Consider the following 22,131-nt stretch of genomic DNA (forward strand, 5'->3'; position numbering starts at 1 on the left):
GAAAGCTGAGGTTGTGCAATTCCAGCTGATGTACGACATACAAATGACTTGGATTTAATACAAACACTGCAAGTCAGTTCATTGATCAACATATTTCAAACAAACAAACCTTTTAGCATTTGTCTGGTATGGTGGCTCTGAGAGATCAACACACTGCAAATTTAAAAAACACATGCAAATAGAGACAACACAAGCAAATGAAAAAGCATCTTCACCAATTTGATGACCCACTCAGAATTTAGAAAAAGTGCTAATATGATAAAAAGTAATGTGCATGGCTGGAACATGCAACACTTGTTGTCACCATTTGTGGATTATGAAGTTACTGAAGTCTAGCAGGCAGTGGTATCTGAAAATGAACTATGGTATGATCCAGATATTATCGGTGATATCTGCTGATAACCTAGCGTTAGCCTTTTGCTCTTTATAATATCTAAATCATGTGATCACAATGACGAAAAGTTTACCTCGATAACTTTATAAACCAAACCAAATCACGTCAACAACAAGCATGTCTCAGCCATGTTAATCACCTTTTAGTGCGCCCTGGAAACAGTTTCCGTCGTGTTTTGAGCTTATTGCAGCACTTTTTCTAAATGTGTTGTGAAATTAGTGAGGATGTTTCTTCATTTGCTTGTGTGGTATGTGTCTATATACATGTTTTTTCTTGATTTGATGACGGTTGAACTCCAGGGCATCACCTCCTCATACCTAAACGACATGCTAGGTCAATTGTCAATGACTCTCAAAATGACATTGATGACCGCGCTAACGCCGTGAAACAGCCACATGGTGGCAGTTATAATCACGTGACCATTATATTTGACGCAAAGGTCGCAGTTTAAACACATACTACTTAAGTTTAGGCAACAAAAAATTCTTGCTTAAGGAAAAGATCATGGATTGGATTCAAATGTTTCAGGGACATAACTACATAACAAATGTAACTAAGTCACATCCGTAACAAAAGACCTTTGGGTCTAGGGTCTCGTGGGTGAAAGTCCTGTGTTTGTTTGACCCATGCACCACCCCAACCTTTATCCCTATACAGGCTTAGGGGTTGTCACCTTATACCCCGTAATTATAACTATGGCCATTAGAGGTCAACGACTAAGAGCGAATGTAAATATGAGTCGTTATATGCTGCTTGCACAATCAACCTACTTGGCCTACCTACTTTTTTTTTGGTGAGGACGATCTGCTCAGGGCCACTGTAGTTCTATTTCAGTCAGCTAAATTGAATTGTGAATTATATTACACAAAATTCAACCTCCATGACTTGTTGCTCTCTAATCAGAAAATGTAAAAAACACTGCCAATTGCCAGTTATTCTCTGATTTTCACATGTGGAAAGTGATGTCTCTACATCATTATTAATGAATCATTTAGTCTATCAAATGCCAGAAAAACTGTGAAAATACCAAATTGCAAGGTGATGTTTTCAAGATTCGTATATAGCTGAGACAAGAGTTACCCTCAAAGGTTTAAATTATTAGGGATATAAACCAGAAAAGTACTAGGTGGACCAAGCCGCCACCACAGCGAATTTCTGGTGGATCCAATACGGAAGTGCCAAAAACTGCAGTTCTCCGACTGTTCACTAGAGGCAGTTTGCACAATAGAGCAATTTATCATTCACCCCCATGTTAATAAGGCCGTTTTCACAGAAAAATTAAACCTACTTAAGGTCTGGTACAAAAAAAATTCTAGTCTGTACGTTTAGGTCATATCTCTATGACAACACTGAGGGAGGTGAATTTTTTTGGACCAGGCTAGTTTTTGTTTTATTGGAGGTTAAAGTTTATGAATAACTAGGGGCGCAGCTTCTTGAGTAGCAGCTAGCGGCTGGCCCTCACTTCGCCTCGGAGGTATACGTCAGCCAGATCGATGTATGCCCCCCCCCCCCCCCCCCACGTCACATACATGCCTTTTTTGGTAAGAGGACATTAGGAGGAGTCAAAGTCTGACAAGATGGTGACTCCCGTAGGCGGGTACGATTGGATCTAGGTAAGAGAACAGACCCCGACAGGTATGCTACGTCCATTTTTTATACAGTCTATGAGGTGTACATATTGTGTGATGTGTATTGACGTACAGAAATATATACCCATAGTGGACTGAATGATCAGCACATTTCAAAGTAGAAGGGCACTAGGAGAGCACAGACCTACGCACAGACCAATCTGTAAAATGTACAGGGATCTTCCTTGGCCCAGGCTAATAGTTTTTTATCTCACAAACAAACAAACAAACAAACAAACCAAAACAACACCTCCTTGGCAGAGGCAACAAACTTGCATTCTTGCATACTATGACAATTATATCAGACCACATAATAATCACACTCCCTAAACTGTTGCTCTGTTTATGATAAATGTAAAAAATCACTGCCATCTGTCAACTCTCCGAGCTTATCACACCCTTTCACAGCTAAATGTCACATACGGAAATTATATCTCAACATGGCTTAAAATATCTCATGTGCCACACTAAAGGACTGATTTTGTCATAGGTTACCAATTATGATACATGATCTTAGCATAGAATTATCATCCCCACATATAACGTCTATGAAAACACACCTACCCACTGCTTTGTCCCTACTGAAGTCAATTAAGTACATGAACTAAGAAAAGGTATTTCCAAACAAAAACTAATTAGTATTGCAGGCAAGTAAATCTAGTTTTTTTCTAATTGTAAATTGCATGAGTTGTGCTATACAAATGTTTTCTCTACTTTACTTTGTGCTTTTCTTTCACTCTGAAAGGTAAGATGGGTTTTATTTAATTTGGAAAAGTGTAAATGACCTTTCGGCTCCCCAGTGCATTACCATTACATAAACACGCTTGTGCTTTCATATATTTAAAGCAGAATTTTGTTCACTTCACTTGCTCTGATGTAGTCATGTAAACGATGCATTCGTTTGTGAGTGTGTGATGGAGATTTGCACGGCATGTAGCCCACCAAACCCTGCCCACCTCCCACTAAGCACTGTATAACTAAAAATGTTCTCGCTCCAGTATCAACTTTCTGCTGGCTTAGAGTGGAAACACATACCGTATTGAATAATTTGAGATCATTTTTCTCATCACTTTTTCTTTACCCATGCTGTGGTATTGCAACACACCTGCCCTAATGTTTCCAAAAACCTTTCGAGGACCAAATATTTGTCATTAATTCACTATCTGGATTCATAACACAAGCAAACCCCACCTGAGAGTATAAACTCCATAGAAAACACTAATCAGATTCTGATTCTCTCTCTCTCTCTCTCTCTCTCTCTCTCTCTCTCTCTCTCTCTCTCTCTCTCTCTCTCTCTCTCTCTCTCTCTCTCTCTCTCTCTCTCTCTCTCTGTCTCTCTCTCCCTCTCTCTCTGTTGAAGAGGAGTTTGTGGTTTTAAAGTTTCACTGGCAGTTACTTATCGGTCAGCGGATATCTGGGTAACGGATATCTGGGCGAAGACTTGCTCTTCCATGCACTGAGTTCGATTAGCAACTTCAAACGGGAGAATGGAGTTGGAATTAGGGCTGGGCGATATGGCAAAAAATGTTTACAGTAAAGTCCCGATCCCGATTTTACATCAATTTTTTATTATTATATTCCAGAAGTAGAATGGGAAGCAGAGCCTTCAGCTACCAAGCTCCTCTCCTGTGGAACCAACTCCAAAGTGTTATTCGGAATACAGACACTGTCCCCTTATTTAAGAGTAAACTTAAAACTTTCCTTTTTGATAAATCTTACAGCTAGGGCTTACGAGCCCTTAGCAATGTTGTTATTTTTAAGCTGATTTTGCTCTGCTTAATTATGCTGCTATAGGCCTAGTCTGCCGGGGGAGAATACTTTTCCAGATACTGAGCTTCTCTCCTCTCTGTTTGTATCATTCATGTCCCATTAATGCATGTTACTAATTCAGCTTCTTCCCTGGAGTTGTTTGTGCTTTGTCGTCTCGCAGGTCTCTGCTGATCCTGGTGGTGCCTGCTGCCGTGGTCCTGCATGACGCTTCCTGCTACTATTATAATCTATAACCTTGGCTGTGCTTGTTTCTACTATTCTGCTGTATTAACTGCCATAACATATAAGTCATATTCACATTCTATAGATATTATTATAGTTACTGTAAGTGTGTCTGTCTCTGTCTTTGTGTCTGTCTTTGTCTTTCTCTTTTCTCTTTGTCTTACTCTGTTTGTTTATCATAGAGTGTGGTCTTTACCTAGTCTGTAAAGTGTCCTGAGATAACTTCTGTTATGATTTGGCACTATAAATAAAATTGAATTAAATTGAATTGAATTATTTTGCAAGTTACTGAACAGTGCAACCAAAGTATTTCCCTATGTAAAAACAGGAGTTTGCGGCTGATGCTTGCATGCTGTTAGGACACGTTGTAACTCCTGCGTTCTGTTTATATTTTCAGCCATCACTCTCCGCTATGGATGAGAAATCCCCGTCACTGCCTGTAGTTTGCTATGATTTGTTGATCTGTGTGTCTTTAGGGTGGTGCATGAGGCGGCCAAAAGTGTGATTTGGATGAGGAAAAAAAACCCTGATGCATCTGTGCAGAGCATATAAGAGCAGTGGATAGAATGTACCCTGTAGACGATACTATAATCTCTCTGCTTTGGCAGATCGTCAGCATATCTAATCGCCTTCACGATCTACCTGTATCATCGTCATATTGCCCATTCCTAGTTGGAATTGAGAGATGATGTCCCTATAAAAAGATATCTGCATTTAAATGCAGATAAATAAAAATAAAACAAGCAAATTAAATGATAAATCGTCATCAAACAATAGACTCTGGGCATGGATGGATTACTGAACTGAACTGCAGCACTGTGCCATCCATCCTGAGCCAAGAACGAATAATCGTCTGAACGGGTCATATCAGCCTGCTAGGTATGAATGTAGCATGTGCACATGTCCATGATTAGTAATGAGCTTTGATGGCTAGTAAGCGGAGGTAAAATTAATTCTTTAAAACCATTGCAATTGTAGCTCCAAACAATGAACTATTGGGAAGAAAAGTGCAGATCAGGAGAAAAATGTTTCAAGCAGCCCTGTTGAAAGTAAAGTGAACTAAGTGCAAGTGCTCAGCACCTGTTAGTAGCAGACAGTGCAAAACAATAAGGGGACAGGACTTGAGTTACTTCAAATTTGGATTCAGTTGAGTTGGATGGAGGAAGTAGTGTGGCTATGGTTGAAAACAGTCAACAGTAAATAATCTTATTAAGAATAAATCTGCCTCCTTCGTGGACTGTCAGTAAGTGAATAGGGTAGGCCTATGCTACTTTATTTTAACATCGGACATAGTGGTGGTAGAGCCAAGCATTTTCTGAAGTGGTACGTGGTGTAAAAAGTCCTTTACTGAGAAATCTGTTCCAGTTGTATGTATGTGTATTAGTTACCTTGGTTTTGTCGTACAGGGCGTGGTTGTCCAAAAGCATCTGCCGCTCCATACGAGCGAACCTCCTCAAGTCTCTCTCAAACTGCTGTGTAAGAAAAGAATGAGTCTAAATCCAAATCTATTTTTATGGCACTGAAAGGAAATTAATGCATTTATTCTTCCTGTTGTAATAAAGAAGGTAATTCATATCAGGCATATTGTACACAATTGTGCACACAGGCTTATTTGTCTTAAATGTTATCTCCTTAGAACCAGACAAACTAAGACTAAAGACTACCTGGACCATAACCTTAATGATGTCCTTGTGTCCAAACAACATTTTATTGATGCGAAATTATTGATCATGAAAGGCAGTCATTTCTGCTTTTTACCCAAGGATTCCACCTGCAGCTACTACTCAATGTCAGTCAGAATATATTATCCTTCATACCCTGGAGCCGGTCCAACCCAGGAGAGCAAAGGCATACCGATCCACAGGTGGTGACACCAAGTCCACACGCACTGCCCTCCAACCCCGGCTGTCCCCCTCAGCACTGTGAAGACCTCCCTCCACCTGACTGTCCTCCAGCCGCAGGATCAGGAAACACTTTGCAAAGTGGTCCATGGCCTCGAACCTGTGGCTGGGAAGCTTTGCTATATCAAAAGTGGAGGCCTGGTATTCACAGTACAGCAGAATGCCCTAATGAAGAGAGAAAGATATGTTTTTTTCAGCATGGATATTGGTAGGAATTGATAGTTTTACTGGGTCTTATATATCTTTTTTCTGTATAAAATGCTTGCTTCTATGCATCAGCCTTTCTGTTTGTCCAAGACAGTCTGTCAAATATTCTCTACAACAATTAACAACAGAATTTGCAACACTCATTTCCTAAATATAAACATTAAATTAAGTCAAAGTAATGCAATTGGAATTATGAAAAAGCCTTTTTGCATGGCTATTGGCAAGCAACTGTAAGAAGGCCAGCCAGTCTCTCCTTCTAAAGAGAGCATCCAGGGGCCCTGACAGTGAAAACCTGGCTGCCTTTCATCTTTAGCCCAGACTTCAGTGCAGCCAAATAGAAAGTTAAAAGGACTGAAGAATTATCTGTAAGCAAGGTGTTAATCAGTCTTAAACATATAAAATTCCTTAAATCTTCATCAACTCTAAATTTGACACCAAAGTAAGTTACACATTAGGAGTAATGTGGTCTCTCCTGTTTAAAAGCACTGGGGATTTTACCCGACCTGAGTCATGCCTTGTTAGCATTACAGTAATCAAGATGAGAGGATATCAGAAGCTTAAGTGGTTAAAGTTTTTAAGTAACTGGAATACTGCGTAACGTTTGAACTTGGATTGAAAAGCGAAAAGAAGTAAAATGTTTCAATTCATGGCTGGATATTACTGTATTGGTTAGGGGACCATCTGATTTACTTTTATCTAAGCAATTAAAACAATTTCTCTATTGTTACATATAAGCCGCAGAAATTTTGATGACATTCATCCCTTTACATCTGCTAAAAAGTGCCATTTATATATCTTTAAGTAAACAAGAAATTTGAAGAATTTGCTGAATTGTCAGTGTAGCAATGATTGTCAGTCTGGAAGACAAGGACAACTGTTGCTTCTGCTGTCTGACCTAGAATGAAGCCATTAAACAATCCAGAGCCACTTTATCTGTTATCTGACAGGTAGGATAAGAGTACAGCCACAGAAAAACCAGCTCTTTATTTGAAGCCTGGTGAAAAACCTTGGGATCATTTGTGGCCTAATGTTGTATTCACAGAGCACTTCCCAGTTTCTGGATTCAACATTGGATCATTTAACCCGGTGTTGAGGTTCTAACAGAAACCTGACTGCAATCCTTGCAGCATTATATTGCTTCCCATTAGCGAGGCAACTTTCTTCACAAAATTGTATAGATAAAAGGCATCTTAGATACAGGGCTGCAGGTACTGAAAATAGTCAAGGTTAGATTTATTTAAATTAAGTTGGATATTTGCCTTATTAAAATACTGAGTGGAGGAGTTTTCTAGGAAGGATGTGATTTTTTTCTTTTGATAATGGTTCATAGTGAAGAGTCTGCTCCCGCCTGTATTTAACAAACTGACAACCAGTAAATAAGTTTTTAGCCACGCTACCAGCATGGTTCTAGGAAGGGTCTAGACTGAAATCGCTACAAATATTGGATGTACTACTATGACATTTGGTACAGGCATTCATGTCCCCCCAGAAAAAAAAAAAAATTCATTTTGGTGATTTTCTGACTTCTGACACCCTCTTCAGGTCACAATGAAATCTGTACTTAAATTAATTAGCAAGATAAGCAGTAAGTGGCGTCAATTCTCCAGTCAGAAAACCATTATACCATTAAAGAAGAAGAGAGTGCAACAAGATAAAGTCATTAAAAGAGTGCCAGTCAAACCCCTAACAGTGAATAACAATGTTATGGCATTTGTTTGTTTTTATCCCTCTTGTCCCTCTCTCTGATCATCAGACAACAAATGAGATCAGAATTAGCTAGCTCGTGCAAGCTAAATGCAGGCCCCACAGCTGGGGTGTCTCTTTCCATTGCATTTTTCTTTGATCGATTTGCCGAGTGATATTTCAGGACTTTTTCTAAATGATGGCTTTTCCATTCAGGTTGTTTCGTGTGCAAATTGAAAATGTACATCCAAACAGTTGCACATTGATGTTAGCATCTTGTTTCAAACATCATCGATACCTTTTTAATATTAATCTAATTGATAACTCTTCCCATCGTTATAAAGCCTTTACCGTTAGTGCCAAAAATGTGGCGCGTTATTATAATTATCAGCTCATTGAAGCTGTTTTCATCAGACCAATTCTCTAAGCCAAGCAACAAAGACTGTTCTTCCTTGCTGAGAGGGGACGAGACAACCGTATGATGATTGGTTGAGGTAAATTTCATGGTAACCCAATCAGAGGTAGACCCTAAAGCCTGGGGCGCGGTGCGGAAGGACAGTGTGAGTGCGCCCTTACTCCTCTTTCAAATCATCTGTCCTCTCCGTCCAGCATGTGGACGTTGTTGTCATCAAATGAGTGGGCTTCCTCCTTGAGAGTAAGTGGTCAGCAAAGTTCAGGCCTGAGGAGTTAGCTCTCCTGTGTTGGGCCATGCGTTTATGGAGTGGTTGTTTTGTTTCTCCAATGTAGAGATCTTTGCATTCCTTGTTGCATAGAACAGCAGGAACCAGATTGCTTTTGTAGGTGTGTGGTGTTCTGTCCTTGGGATGTACTATTCTCTGTCTGAGTGTGTTACTGGGTTTGAAATACACAGGGATGCAGTTTTGTTGAAGATCCTCTGAAGATTATCGTTTACTAGTTTGCCATTTAATAATTTTTATCCAAATCAATCCTATCCTCCATACTTTAAGGCTTGCACAGCACTTAGCCTTTGTAGGGCAGCATACATGGTTACATTATGCTATATAAGAAATGAGACTTTTTTCATGAAACTTCTTTTCATGAAAACAGTACAACTACTGTATAATATCGCAATTTGCTGCAGAATGGCAAGTTATTTGCCAAGATGAACATGGGATTTGAAAAAGGGTTTTGACAAAATAAATATGCTGTGAAGGGGGCAGGGGGGGGGCATCTTTGTCTGGCCCAGTGTGGGCCCAGTGCCCATGGCTTGTTTTCACTGTTATTTATTAAATTTTTCACCAGAGACTTGAGACTGCTGTCTTAGCTAACGTTATGTGCCAATGACACGATGCCTCCTTCAGCAAGCATTAATTCTTCTAGTGATATATTACTTCTAGCTAACGATAAGCCTGTGTCAACAGAGCTGCTGGGTAACTTAGATATACCAGAAATCTGCTCTGCAATTTCCCAGCTTGGGATCAATAAAGTATTTCTATTGTATTCTAAATTATTCGAATTATTGAAACCATCACTCACCAAATTCAGTCAATAATTAACGTTAGCTATTCCACTTTACAAATCGGCGAGGCATCTTCTTTTTAGGTTCCGAGTGTTTTGGTCTGCACGAGCGTACTGCTTGTGTCAAGACTGGGTTCTGTCAGTACCCTCCTCTCCCTTTTTTGTGAGTTTGTCTCCCCCTGTCTGTGGTTCCCTGCATGTTTGTGTTTTCCTCCTGTGTCTCTCGTCTAGGTCCGGTAGGCGTTCCCCCCAAGCTGCAGCCTGTTACGATGATCACCTGGATCAGTACTTATACTCTGAGCGAACAGGCATGCAGCGCCGGACCGTTGTATCCCTTCGTTGGTAACTATTCCCCCCGGACCGGCATTCCCTTTCTCGTTGTGGTATCACGCTCCCCGTCGCTGAGTTTATCTTATCGTGTTTGTTCTTTTTCTCCGTAGTTTCCCGTGTTCCTGTTTCCTCGTCAGTCTCCCTGATTCGTCCGTCATCTCCTTGTTCCCGTTCTCCCTCGACCGTCTCGTTGTTTGTATTGCTTGTTTTTCCCTGTAGTGTTTGCGTTTTGTTATTAGTTATTATTAAACGTTTGTTTGTACTTTTACTCCGTGTCCGTGTCTGCATTGGGTCCACCAGTTTTTGTGTGTTATCTCTGTACCGTTCATGACAGAATGGTCCGGCCATAACATGGACCCCGCGGACATGGAAATCGACCCCCCGGGTTTTTCCGTCCGTCACGTGGTCACTTCCCAGGGAGTACTTCTCGGCAAACATTCACAGACGCTGCAAGGAATTCTGGAGAACCTCAGTCAGTTGACTGCCTGCGTAGCTCGTCTGGAGTCAAGACAGGTGGGACCTTTCCTTGCTGCTTCCGTGAATGCTGAGTCACCCGCTACTACCGTGAGTACTCTCCTCCATCGTGAGCCCTATGTTCCGGCACAAGAGCTTATTGTGGAACATTGGGTGAATGCAGGATTTTTCTTTTCCAATGCTCTCTGGTTTTCGGTCAACAGCCCCTCACATACGCTAACAATAGCACCAGAATAGCGTATGTGCTAGGTTTGTTGTCTGGTAGGGCTCGAGTCTGGGGAGCTGCGTTTTGGAACCATCCCCTGACTCGGCAGGCAACGTTCCAACAGTTCTCCAGTGAGATTATGTCTGTGTTTGATCATCCCGTCTCTAATAGCGATTCCAGCAACCGGTTGCTGGATTTACGCCAGGGTTACGCTTGTGCGGCAGATTACTCTGTTGAGTTTCGCACATTAGCGGCAGAATTAGGATGGGATGATCGGGCTCTTCAGAGTATTTTCTTTAAGGGACTTAATGAGGAGGTTTAGGACCGTTTAGTGGGTAGATCTGAGACTGCTAATCTCCAGAAGCTCATAAGCCTCGCTATTAAGATCGACAACCGTCTGCGTGAGAGACGCTGTGAGAGACGCCGTGAGAGACGCCGTGAGAGACGCCGTGAGAAACGCCGTGAGAGACGGTCAGTTTTTCCCGTGACTCCTGGTCCTCCTACCAGTATCCTCGAGCAGACCGCTCGTTTACCTGTGAGCAACTGGTTTCCCCTGTCCTCCGCTCCAGACCAGGAGGAATCCATGCAGCTAGGTCGTAGCCACTTGACTCCTGCTGAACGTGAGCGGTGCTTTCGAGACCGGTTGTGTATTTATTGTGGGGCTCCCAGTCATCAGTTAGCAAATTGTCGCAGATGGTTAAACTGTCAGACTCACCAGTCACAGGCGGGGTCCTGGTGAGTCGTTCAGTTGTCCCAAATAGTCCCCGTCAACGCATTAATCTGGATGTTGTGTTGAGTTGTGAGGCAGGGAATTTTCCCTGCAAGCATTAATGAGCTGACACTAATATCATTGATCTTGAGTTTGTTAGGGCTAACGTAATTCCTGTGAACCAGCTTGAGACTCCCTTTAATGTTATTAGTCTTAGTGGGAGCGAACTCGCTCAGATTTCCGCGGAGACTTTACCTTTAACCATGTCTCTGGCTGGTAACCACTCGGAATCCATTGCTTTCCACGTTATGCCCTCCACTAATGCTCCCATGGTTCTTGGTCTTCCCTGGCTCATCACTCACAACCCGGTTATTGATTGGTTAACAGGTAGAGTAGTGAGCTGGAGTAGCAATTGCCATTCCTCCTGTCTTCACTCAGCTCCTCCTATATCTGGTGCCCCCAGTTCCTCTCTTCCGGATCCTCCTGACTTGTCTTCCGTGCCTATTGAGTATCATGATATCGCTGAGGTATTTAGTAAGGCTAAGGCGTTGTCCTTACTTCCTCACCATCCGTATGATTATCCCATTGAGTTGTTGCCCGGGGCAACTTTTCCTACTATTTGTCTCTACAGCCTGTCTGGTTCCGAACGTGAGGCTATGGAGACATACATAAATGACTCACTTAAATCAGGGATCATTCGTCCTTCCTCTTCTCCACTGGGAGCTGTTTTTTTCTTTGTAGCCAAGAAGGATAAATCGCTACGCCTCTGTATTGACTACCGTGGTCTCAACAATATCACGGTTAAAAACAAATAACCCCTTCCATTGACCAATTCCGCATTCGAGCCGTTGCAGGGAGCAACCGTCTTCTCCAAGCTAGACCTCCGCAACGCATATCATCTTGTGAGGGTGAGGGAGGGGGACGAGTGGAAGACAGCCTTCAACACTCCACTCGGTCACTTTGAGTATTTGGTCATGCCGTTCGGACTAACTAACGCGCCAGCCATTTTTCAGGCCCTAGTGAACGATGTACTTCGTGACATGCTTAAGGGCTCCGTCTTTGTGTATCTGGACGACATCCTAATCTTTTCCAAGGACTTGAATGAACATGTGGTGCACATTCGTCAGGTTCTCCAGCGTGTCCAGGAAAATCATCTTTTTGTAAAAGCCGAGAAATGTGAGTTCCACGTCTCCTCCGTGGCATTTTTAGGATACATTGTGGAAAGTGGACAAGTTAGGGCTGACCATACAAAGGTCACAGCAGTGACCAAATGGCTGACACCCACTTCCAGGAAACAACTACAACGATTCTTGGGTTTCGCTAACTTCTACCGTCGGTTCATCCGTAATTACAGCCAGCTAGTTTCTCCTATGACCAGATTGACGTCCCCCTCTACTCCTTTTGTCTGGTCTCCTGCCGCAAACCACGCCTTTTTGACTCTTAAGAAGCGTTTCTCGTCTGCTCCCGTGTTAGTCCAACCTGATATTGCCCTTCAATTCATTGTCGAGGTTGATGCCTCAGATCTGGGAGTAGGGGCGGTTCTGTCCCAGCGGGCAGTGTCCGACAATAGGGTACACCCATGTGCATTCTTTTCTAAGAAACTGTCACCTGCAGAGAGGAATTATGTGTTGGGAACCGGGAGCTACTAGCAGTAAAGCTAGCATAAGAGGAGTGGCGACATTGGTTAGAGGGGGCTGAAGTCCCATTTGTGGTCTGGACTGACCACAAAAACTTGGCTTATATTCAGACCGCCAAGAGACTCAATTCCCGTCAAGCCCAGTGGGCTTTGTTTTTTGGGCGGTTCAACTTTACTCTGACTTATATCCCTGGCAGCAAGAACATCAAACCTGATGCCCTTTCTCGGCAGTTTGGACCAGCCGAGGAGGAAGAGACCAGCATGGATAACATTGTCCCCGCGTCTTGTGTGATGGCAGCATTAACCTGGACCACACTCAGACAGGCTCAGCGCGCTCACCCCGACCCTGGTGTTGGACCACCAGGGCGCCTGTTCGTCCCTGCCAGCATCCGCTCCCAGGTGCTCCAGTGGGGTCATTCATCTCGTCTCACCTCTCATCCCGGAATCACCAGAACACTATCCTCGCTTTGTCGCCACTTCTGGTGGAAGACCGTGGGTACGGACACTCGAACGGTGGAGCAGAATCGTTGGATGGCGGATCTCCATCGCATTCCTACGCCAAGGTTCAGACCTGGACAAAGGGTTTGGCTGAGTTCTTGGGATATTCCCCTGAATGTCGCTTCGAAGAAGCTCGCTCCTCGCGTCATTGGTCCTTTGAAATTGAAGCCCTCATAAACCCCAGTGCTGTCCGCCTAAAGCTCCTTGCATCCCTCAAGATTCACCCGACTTTCCACGTTTCTCAGTTTAAGCCAGTAGCGACCAGCACGTTGTGCCTGCCCGCTGTCGCCCTGTATTGTTTGCGTTTTGTTATTAGTTATTATTAAACTTTTGTTTGTACTTTTACTCTGTGTCCGTGTCTGCATTGGGTCCACCCGTTTTTGTGTGTTATCTCTGTACCGTTCATGACAGCTTGTACACATCACAAACTAACCAGGTCGCAGTATTCCCCTGCGAATGTTTTTATAGAATTCAAGGCTCCCTTCAGGTGTGCGCACATGTTCTTAGTTCACTGATAATCTCTGGTATACCCCCATTTCCTGTCCATCTAATCAAAAACAGCCTCTTTGGGCTGAACCATCATGTTGATTAAATACATGAACGAAAATAGCTTAGTTAATAAATTAAGAGCAAAGTCAATCAAACTTGATTGGTTAAATTAAGCTTTAAAACGACTGAGAAAAGATAGCGATAGGACCACTGTGTGATCATTTGCTCAGACTTGTCATCTAAACTTGTCATCTACTTTGAGCACGGAATGGTTAAAAAAGGGAGCCAATAGAGAGACAAGCCTCCAGTCAGCCATAGTAGATGGCTAAAGCCCATTCCATGATAAGTGGTTCCACTCCTTAGATAATGGAAATCTCTGCCAAGTAAGATGTCAGTGTGTTGAAGAGAAGAGAAGGAGAGAGGGTCACTGATGAGAAACAAAGCTCTAAGTGTGGCAAGGCTGGAATTGAGTGAGTGCAAAAGAGTTAGAGAATAAAGCATTCAACCTGTGAGGAATAGGCGAAAGAGTAGACAGCGGGAAAAACAGAAGAGGAGGGAGGAAAGAGACTGAATTGATTTCCTCCGAGCCATGGCCTGGCTGATTGTGCCTCTCACTGGATGCAGCGGTGTTAAGGCGATTAAGATTACAAATTGTCAATTTAATTCCAGCGCCCAGCGTAATTGTTGGGATAGTACTCTCCTCTCACTGGCCATAAATCTGCCGTGCTCTCCTTAAAGAGCAATAATTGGGGGAGCGAGTGCAGCAAGCAGCCTCTTTGCTCGTCCAGCCAATGACTGAGGTTAATCACAAAGCATTAAACACCTAGTCAGCACAGCCTGAATAACCGCCACTAAACAGTCCTGCCTCACCGCCGGACTGTACAAGATATCAGATGAGGACAGCACTTTCCAGAGGGCACTGAGAAAGAAGAAAATCCAAGGTGGTGAGGATAAAAAAACCTTCAGTGACAAAAAAAAAAAAGAAATGGCCAGCCCCGTCCTCCTTTTTCCACTTCTAATTATCTTCAGGGGTGGACTCGTTTGACGCACAATTGCAGGCAAAAATTTACGATGTCAGCCTCTGCTGCACCCCTGGACCGCTTCACCTCTGCAATTACAGATAACCACTCACCTTCCAATAATAAGTAGGTAGAGGGCTTCTTAAAGTTCCCTTTACGTTCCATAATAGCTTTGCTAAAGGCAGTGACAGTCTCTACTTATAATGAGGCCAGAATGACAGCATAAAAGCACTTAAACACTGACTAATCTGAAATTAAAATCCCCACGAGCCAGACTTGAGACAGGTTGTGGGAGACGGTCTGCAACCCATCTCATGCATGAGGTCATGTCTTATTCTGGCAGATATTTCGGTCCCTCCTGGCATTGTATTTCCTTAAGCCCTAAAACATTTTGATGCCTTTAGAGAAGAGTATTAATGAGATATGGTGACAGTTGCACAGACCATTAAGTAACTGAATATGAACGCCCTTTGTGCAATGAGGTTTGCGGCCCTCCTGCCTACACACACACTGCAGTAGCAGTGGCTTTCTCTCAGACATGCACACACACTCACAAATCCAACATAAAAACAGGTTGTCATGAAGTTCCCCGTCTCAGCATCACCAGGGGCTGTTTAGCCCAATAGCACTCTGTAATCATCTCCCACGCAGCAGGTAATGTCAGCAAGCATCTGAGAGTAAGCTTTTTCCACCAGAACTGTTTACAGAGGGAATTACAGAGGAGGACAGCGGGAAGATAATCTTTCCCCAAAGCTTCGCCTCTGAGCGATGAAAGAAAAAAAGAGTCAAGTGAACATCACTTTTGAAATTGGGAAAAAAAAAAAGTAGAGCTTTTATTTATTCAATCCGATTATTTACCCAGGGTCTTTTCTTGAGAGCGAGTGATTAGTGGTCGCAGCAGCCAGCGCGGCCACCTGCGTCCCAAGGAAGAGTAGCATGTTGTCAGGGATGCCAGGAGCCCTGATCTCATCTCGCCATCTCTCTGACTCACAGAAAGAGACTTCAAAACCTGCCTTCAAGTCACAGATTGGCGCGTATTAGCCAGAACCGTTTGAACTACACTTTGACTTTGATTCGCAGCTTCGGCGGAATGAAAGAGACTGATTGCTGAAATTAAAGTCCGGCGGTTTGTGCGTCTGCATATGTGTCCTCTCAATGTCAGTCAAAGTAGCCTTTACTGCTCCGATTTGAAAATATGTGACTGGAAAAATACCCACAGCTCTCTGGGCGGCTCTGCCAGAATCACTTATTCAACCAAAGGGAAAAGTCTCCGATCCCTAATCACATCGACCCAGACCAAAATCAGAACAATAAAGCCAGAGCTGAATGGCATTAAAATGATGGCAATGCACAAAGAGCTCAGCCTTAAAAAAGCAGCACTTATTCAGTATTTAGATACAGAGATGATAGATGGATGGAGGATGAAACATGGCCCTCTCCGTCTCTCCATTGCAATTACCAGGGCCAAGCTGAATCTCATCTGTCTGCCAGAGAAGCTGGTGGCTGACCTTGCCTCTGCCCCCAAGTTATGCTTTCAGAATATCAGAAGGAGGAGGGGTTGGGGAGAAAAAATGATGAACCCGTTTTTACAAGGACGTTTCTGGATAGATGTATTTTTAACTCCCTGCAGGCTGAGTAGGGGTGCTGAAGGGGGGAGCAGGGACTGCCCGTGATATTAGGCCTGAGTGAAGACACGTGGGCCCCTAGGGGTTGATTGCAGATGACAAGGTTACATGACTTAGAGTCAACCTCTGCTACCTCCACTTAATCATAGTCCCTTGTGTCCTGGCCCCTGCAGACCGGTCCCCTCTGCATCCCGATTCCATCCAGAAGAAAGCTTCCGGTCATATCAAGTTATCTCTTCTTCTTAAAGCCTTTTAAACACCTGCCCTACCCGCCTAATTCTGTCTCACATCCATTTTACCTCCTTATCCTCGCACATTCACACATACTTTCACACCTTCACCTCATTCCATCTACCTTTTGTGAACGTAAGTGGCTGCAAGAGCAGAGAGCACCACGCAATAGCAGGAGTGGAGGCATGTAGATGGATTGGAAGAGGGAAGGTGGGTTTATTTTTAAACCCAGTGATAACTAAAAGAAGCAGACAGCTAGACTATACAGCGTGGCCCTACTCTTCATCAAACACTTGTCTCCTCTCATGACCCTCTCCAACTACACATTTATCTGAGGGAGAAAACTGTGTTGACAAATGCTCTCCTTGGTTGTTGTTTTATAAAATTCTGTCCCTACATTAATAGAGACTTTACTTACACAGATATTTTAACAGGGTAAAGGTGCTCTGAGCTAATCTTAATTGTGGGATTGGCACACACCTCTATTTGTTGTGTTATCTTAAAGTATATATTTTTTATACTATAATATATATATATATATATATATATATATATATATATATATATATATATATATATATATATATATATATATATATTATTTAAATATCTCTATAGGTCTCTTTGGGTGGCAGTAGCTCAGTCCATAGGTGACTCGACAGGGACGCCGGTTCAAGTTGCTGTGTGGCCCAGTGATGGCAGTGCCCAGTTCATCTCCTGGGCACTGCCGAGCCGAACCGAACCCCCAACTGCACCGATCCATTGGCAGCCCCATCGCTCTAACATCTCTCCATTAATTGCATGTACATAGATCCTGTGTGTGTATTTTGGGCCTGAGTGTGAAACATGAATAATATAACAGAGTGAAAAAATTGAATTTCCCCTTGCCGGACGAATAAAAGCATTCTTTCTTTCTATCTTTCTAGGTCCCATGTTATCCTCATTTTCAGGCTTACAATTGCATTTTGGGTTTTTACTAAAACATATACATTCATTAATGTTCAAAAAACACATTATTTTGCTCTTAGTCTCCTCTGATTGGTCAGCGTTTCGGGGGCTTCCGCATCCGTGCTCCAAGCATCTCTGCACAGTCACTGCACCCACGGAGTGACGGCACTTTGGTTGCACTTTTTACCTATTTACGGTATAGTTTAGTTGTAACTTCACAACTGTACAGAAGTCCTGACAGCCCCAGTGTGTCATCTTGAGGTACAAAAATGACCTGCCACTATGCTAGGAGAAAACCCTACATTACAAAAACATTGGAAAACATGAAACATTGCCTCTGTTATAGTTCCATGAAAACTGAACACCATAAGGGTACAAAGACTGCCATTTTTTAACCCAACAGTTCAAGCCTATTTTTGTGTACTCCATACTCCATGTTAGCAAATCCATGCTTCTATGGTTCGCTCCAGCTTCTCTCCCACGCAAGGATCAGAACGTAACCATTGTCCAAATGATGTACATATTGTCGCAACTTAGCAATAGGAACAGTATGGAAAAATATATTTACGATAGACATTTTCAGATTGTTGTAACGATATATATCGTTATATTACCCGGCCCTACTTTAAATCATTGTACTAATGGGGAACACAGTCAGAGGTGGGGTCATCTGCTATAAAGGTGCTGCAGATGATAGTACCCCTAGAAAGGCTTTTGTAACCAAACACATTTAAAGAAGAAACATATATATAAATATATATATATATATATATATGACCAGGAAGAATATAATTACTTCTAATGCACTTCACACAAATCAGTCAAAGCCTGTCTTGCTCTCCAATTCACCTTGTAGTATGTTTTAAGTTTTTGTATATAATAAATATCAGAAAATAATGAATAACGTGGGAAATGTCTTCCGCTTCAAGGGGGGGCACAAAAGGTAAAATTCTTATAATCTTGTAAAGCACAAATCTGGGCGAGATAAAAAGCAGTGAGGTGAAACATTTAATATGCTGTTTGCACAATTGTGATTAAGCCCTCAGTTCAATGTAATTAGGTCATTTTGTTAACATGCATTGAGTTTTAATAGTACACTTCTGTCACACAACTGTGATATTAGCAGCAAATAATTATTATCATTTGAGTCCACCCAATAATTAAACCATTATGTATTAGTAAACATAGAGTGCCATTAACAGAGTTTTATCTCTCGCTCACATGTTTTCTGACTACGGTACATCCTTTACTTTACTTTCCTCATTTTTCCATTGAAGGATCCATTTTCCATTATGGGGCCTCCAGTGCTGCTGATGGTCTTTGAAAGCCCAGGTAAAAGTTATTTAAGCAACCTACTTAATTGTACTACTTCTCTTCACCAACCATTCCCCAATCCCTTTTCATTAAAGGCAGAATCAGCAGAAGCACAGACCATCTTTCTCTCTAAGTTTTATAAAAGGCGGCTTTAAGTTTAAGGACATTTATGAATGACAGTAAACTGACCAACTCTATTCAATTATCAAAATATAGTATATTATCAAAATATACTGCATGTAGCGCAGTAAGATATGTGTCCTTATGGCCTCTGAATACCCACACAGGTGTTTTCAGTTCATCTGGCTGATTAGACTTGTTTTCAGGACTGTGTAGGCATCAGGCAGCCTTGAGTCACCAGACTAATTCAAAAATGCATATTAGTCTGTAACCTCTCATTTCATTTTCACTTTCCAAGGGGTGTTATCACCTACTTAACAAGTTTATGCTACCCATTTTAATTTAGTGATAATAATAAATAAATATAGCAGTTTTCTCAAAATAAATTTAAATTCAGCTCAACGAGAGGGTGAGAGTCACCATTTTTGGCATGACAGTGATGTGGCCATGAACCAAGGCATTCTCTGACTGAACAGAGTCAGAGTTTTAGTAGATATCTTAGTTACAAAAACTGGAGCTAGCTAAGCAGTTTTATGTGTGTGGTTTTTATTCAGTTTGAGAAATCTACAAAGCTAACGTAAACTTGGCTGACTCAACAGATTAGAAATCATCTATGTTGCTTATCTGTCCATGGCAACAACAAACAACTTCACTAGATATCTTAGTTACAACAGAATTGAGCTAGCATATCAGCTTTTTATTTATGTGTGGAATTCATTCAGTTTGAGAAACCCAACAATCTCTACAAAGCTAGCAGTAGCTCAGCTTGTTGCTGTTGCTTTTTTTATTTATATGAGTACATTTTTATTATTTATTTTATTTTATTGGTAAACATTGCATGTATTCTTGTTTCCGGTGTGAGATAACGATGTAGGAGCTCGGTTGGGACCTCATTGAGACGGCTAATGTTAGTGCTAACATTAGCTGCTCTTCAGCTGCCCCAAAGTCATCTTAAACTTCACATACTGACTTCTAATGGCTGTAGTTTCATTAATTGCAAAAAAGGAAATAACATACTTACTTGCTTTTTCAGTCCATCAATAATGATCGGTAGCAGAATCTCCTCCTTCCCAAACTCAGGTGTGGTCACGATAAAGTCTACGTCATGACCAAACTCCTTCCCCCTGGAGATAAAGACATAGCACTGTTACCCACTTTCTGTGTCCAGGAAATAAAAATAATTATCTTATAGCCACAGCCATTAACTGATGAAGAGGGAAGATGGCAGGCATTTGTCCTAAATTATAAAGTGAAAATGCTCCCTTTTTGTTGCCTCAGCTGTCAGAGCTTTAACTTGAATGAGAATCATAATTTTCTTTGTGGATCCGTATCATCATAAAGCAGACCCATTTGGTGCATGACTGTGCTTACTCAATGTATTTTCTCCATCAGCACAACTTGCACTGTAGTGGAAGTGATTATGAAGTGATTATCGGGCAGGAACACTGAACACTGAAAAGCTTAGCAGAGAACCACTGCATGCACATAAGATATGAATACAAAAGGCATATTAAAGCTCGTCTGGAGTCAGCCCATGAATCACTTATAACACATAGTTTTCACTCCTGTTATTCAGGATAGTGATGTCTCCATTTCTAGAGATGCAGCTTAAGATGATTTATATATAACTATTGAGTTAAGCAGTCATTTCATTTAAGTTCAAGTAGGTTTATGGTATAAAGGTTGAGATTTGTTGATCTTTTGGAATCATGTCTTCACTTAACTTTGAGGACAACACAGTCAGAGCATGTAATAAGGAAGAGTAAAATGTAAACTTGTGACATTTGGTTATTAAAAACGTATTCTGAGGTCACACTCACACTGTCCATCCGTACCGTGCCCAAACAGGTTTTACGGGTAAAGCCAAGTACCCCAATGCACGGGGCACGGTACGGACGGACAGTGTGAGTGTCAAATAAGTATGCTTGCCATCCACGGCCTGTTTGGGAGAGATGGGCTTTTGTAAAGCACGTTCGCACACGTGTTCGAGCACGAGCTTCCGCAGGTGTACGAGCACGAGCCCGAGGCCTACGGTGGTTCTGACGTCATTTTATGTGCACCTGTTCAGACATAGAAAAAAGGAGGACGGACCATGCGCGGACATTTAAAACAATGGCGGTGAAAGGTTCACGTTGGTGTGATGCGGAGGTGGAGTGTTTACTGCAGATTTGGTCGGATGAAAATATTCAAAAACAGTCGACAAGACGCACAAAAACTCAGTGGTCAATGGAAAGATTTGTAAACAAAGCGAAACAATCAATGCGTGTGACGTGTGACGTGTGACGTGTGACGTGTGACGTGTGACGTGTGACGGCGTGATGACGTATAGGCAGGCAAGAAGCATTCCGCCGAGGCCCAGGTAATGTGAGTACAAACGGGCCTGGCCCCTGGGAAAAGGGAGGGGGGGACAAGTACCCTAAAGCACGGGGCACGGTACGGATGGACCGTGTGAGTGCGCCCTAAGAAGCCTGAGAATCAGTTCTTAACCACATAATAAAAAAGATTTACTTGGAGCAACAAATGTCACAAGTTGCTTCACAATGAAGAAAAATGTATTCTTAATAATAAACAAATGCCAAATGTGTATAATGCAGGTTTAATGAAAATAACCCAATCAACAAAATAAGCTTGTGACTCGTATGCAAATACTGGACAGGTGTTAATATATAATATTTAATATTCACTCAAGCTAGTTTTCAGATTTAACAAAGCCCCCCTCGACCAGAAAAAGCAAAAGACAGAAAAGAAGTCTCACAAGCGTTTCTGGTTTACAGTAACTGTTAAAATGAGGTCTGCATCAAGAAGAGGAAGGATCAGAATGCCCCGGGTGTGCAATTCCCCACCTCTTAAGAGACCTCCAAGGAAAGGGTATCGCCACACCCTGATTGGCCAAGAGGGGGAATGCACCAAGCTGCTCTCAACTGAATACACTGGGAAAAGGAAAATGACAGCTAGTACCAAACTAGAGACCACGATGGGATCACACCAACTGCAACTCTGCTTTTATTTTGATCTTAACTACACGTGTACATTTTTGTGACTGTATCCTGTATCACTGTTGTGATGATACTGCGTTGAAAAACACTATCCACAGGCAGACAGACACAAACCTGGCGTAATACTTAATACCTCTTCCGTGCTACTTATTTCTATAGTAGAAGTCTCCAGGACCACATTTTACCACACACACACACACACACACACACACACACACACACACACACACACACACACACACACACACACACA

The 22,131-nt window shown here is 42.3% G+C and overlaps 1 protein-coding gene across 1 annotated transcript in view; it reads right to left on the bottom strand.

Moving 5' to 3' along the window:
* The window catches only part of dntt (deoxynucleotidyltransferase, terminal), a gene marked incomplete at both ends in the record, with an annotated part of 91,715 nt that overhangs the window by 24,687 nt on the left and 44,897 nt on the right, over nt 1-22,131 (bottom strand). Inside the window, 3 exons of the mRNA XM_083923493.1 lie at nt 5,403-5,486; nt 5,832-6,080; nt 19,904-20,006. Coding sequence (XP_083779619.1) covers nt 5,403-5,486; nt 5,832-6,080; nt 19,904-20,006 — 436 coding nt within the window. The remainder of the gene's footprint in view (nt 1-5,402; nt 5,487-5,831; nt 6,081-19,903; nt 20,007-22,131) is intronic.

The sequence above is a fragment of the Echiichthys vipera genome (genome assembly GCF_963691815.1).
Source record: "Echiichthys vipera genome assembly, chromosome: 11".
NCBI classification, from domain to species: domain Eukaryota; kingdom Metazoa; phylum Chordata; class Actinopteri; order Perciformes; family Trachinidae; genus Echiichthys; species Echiichthys vipera.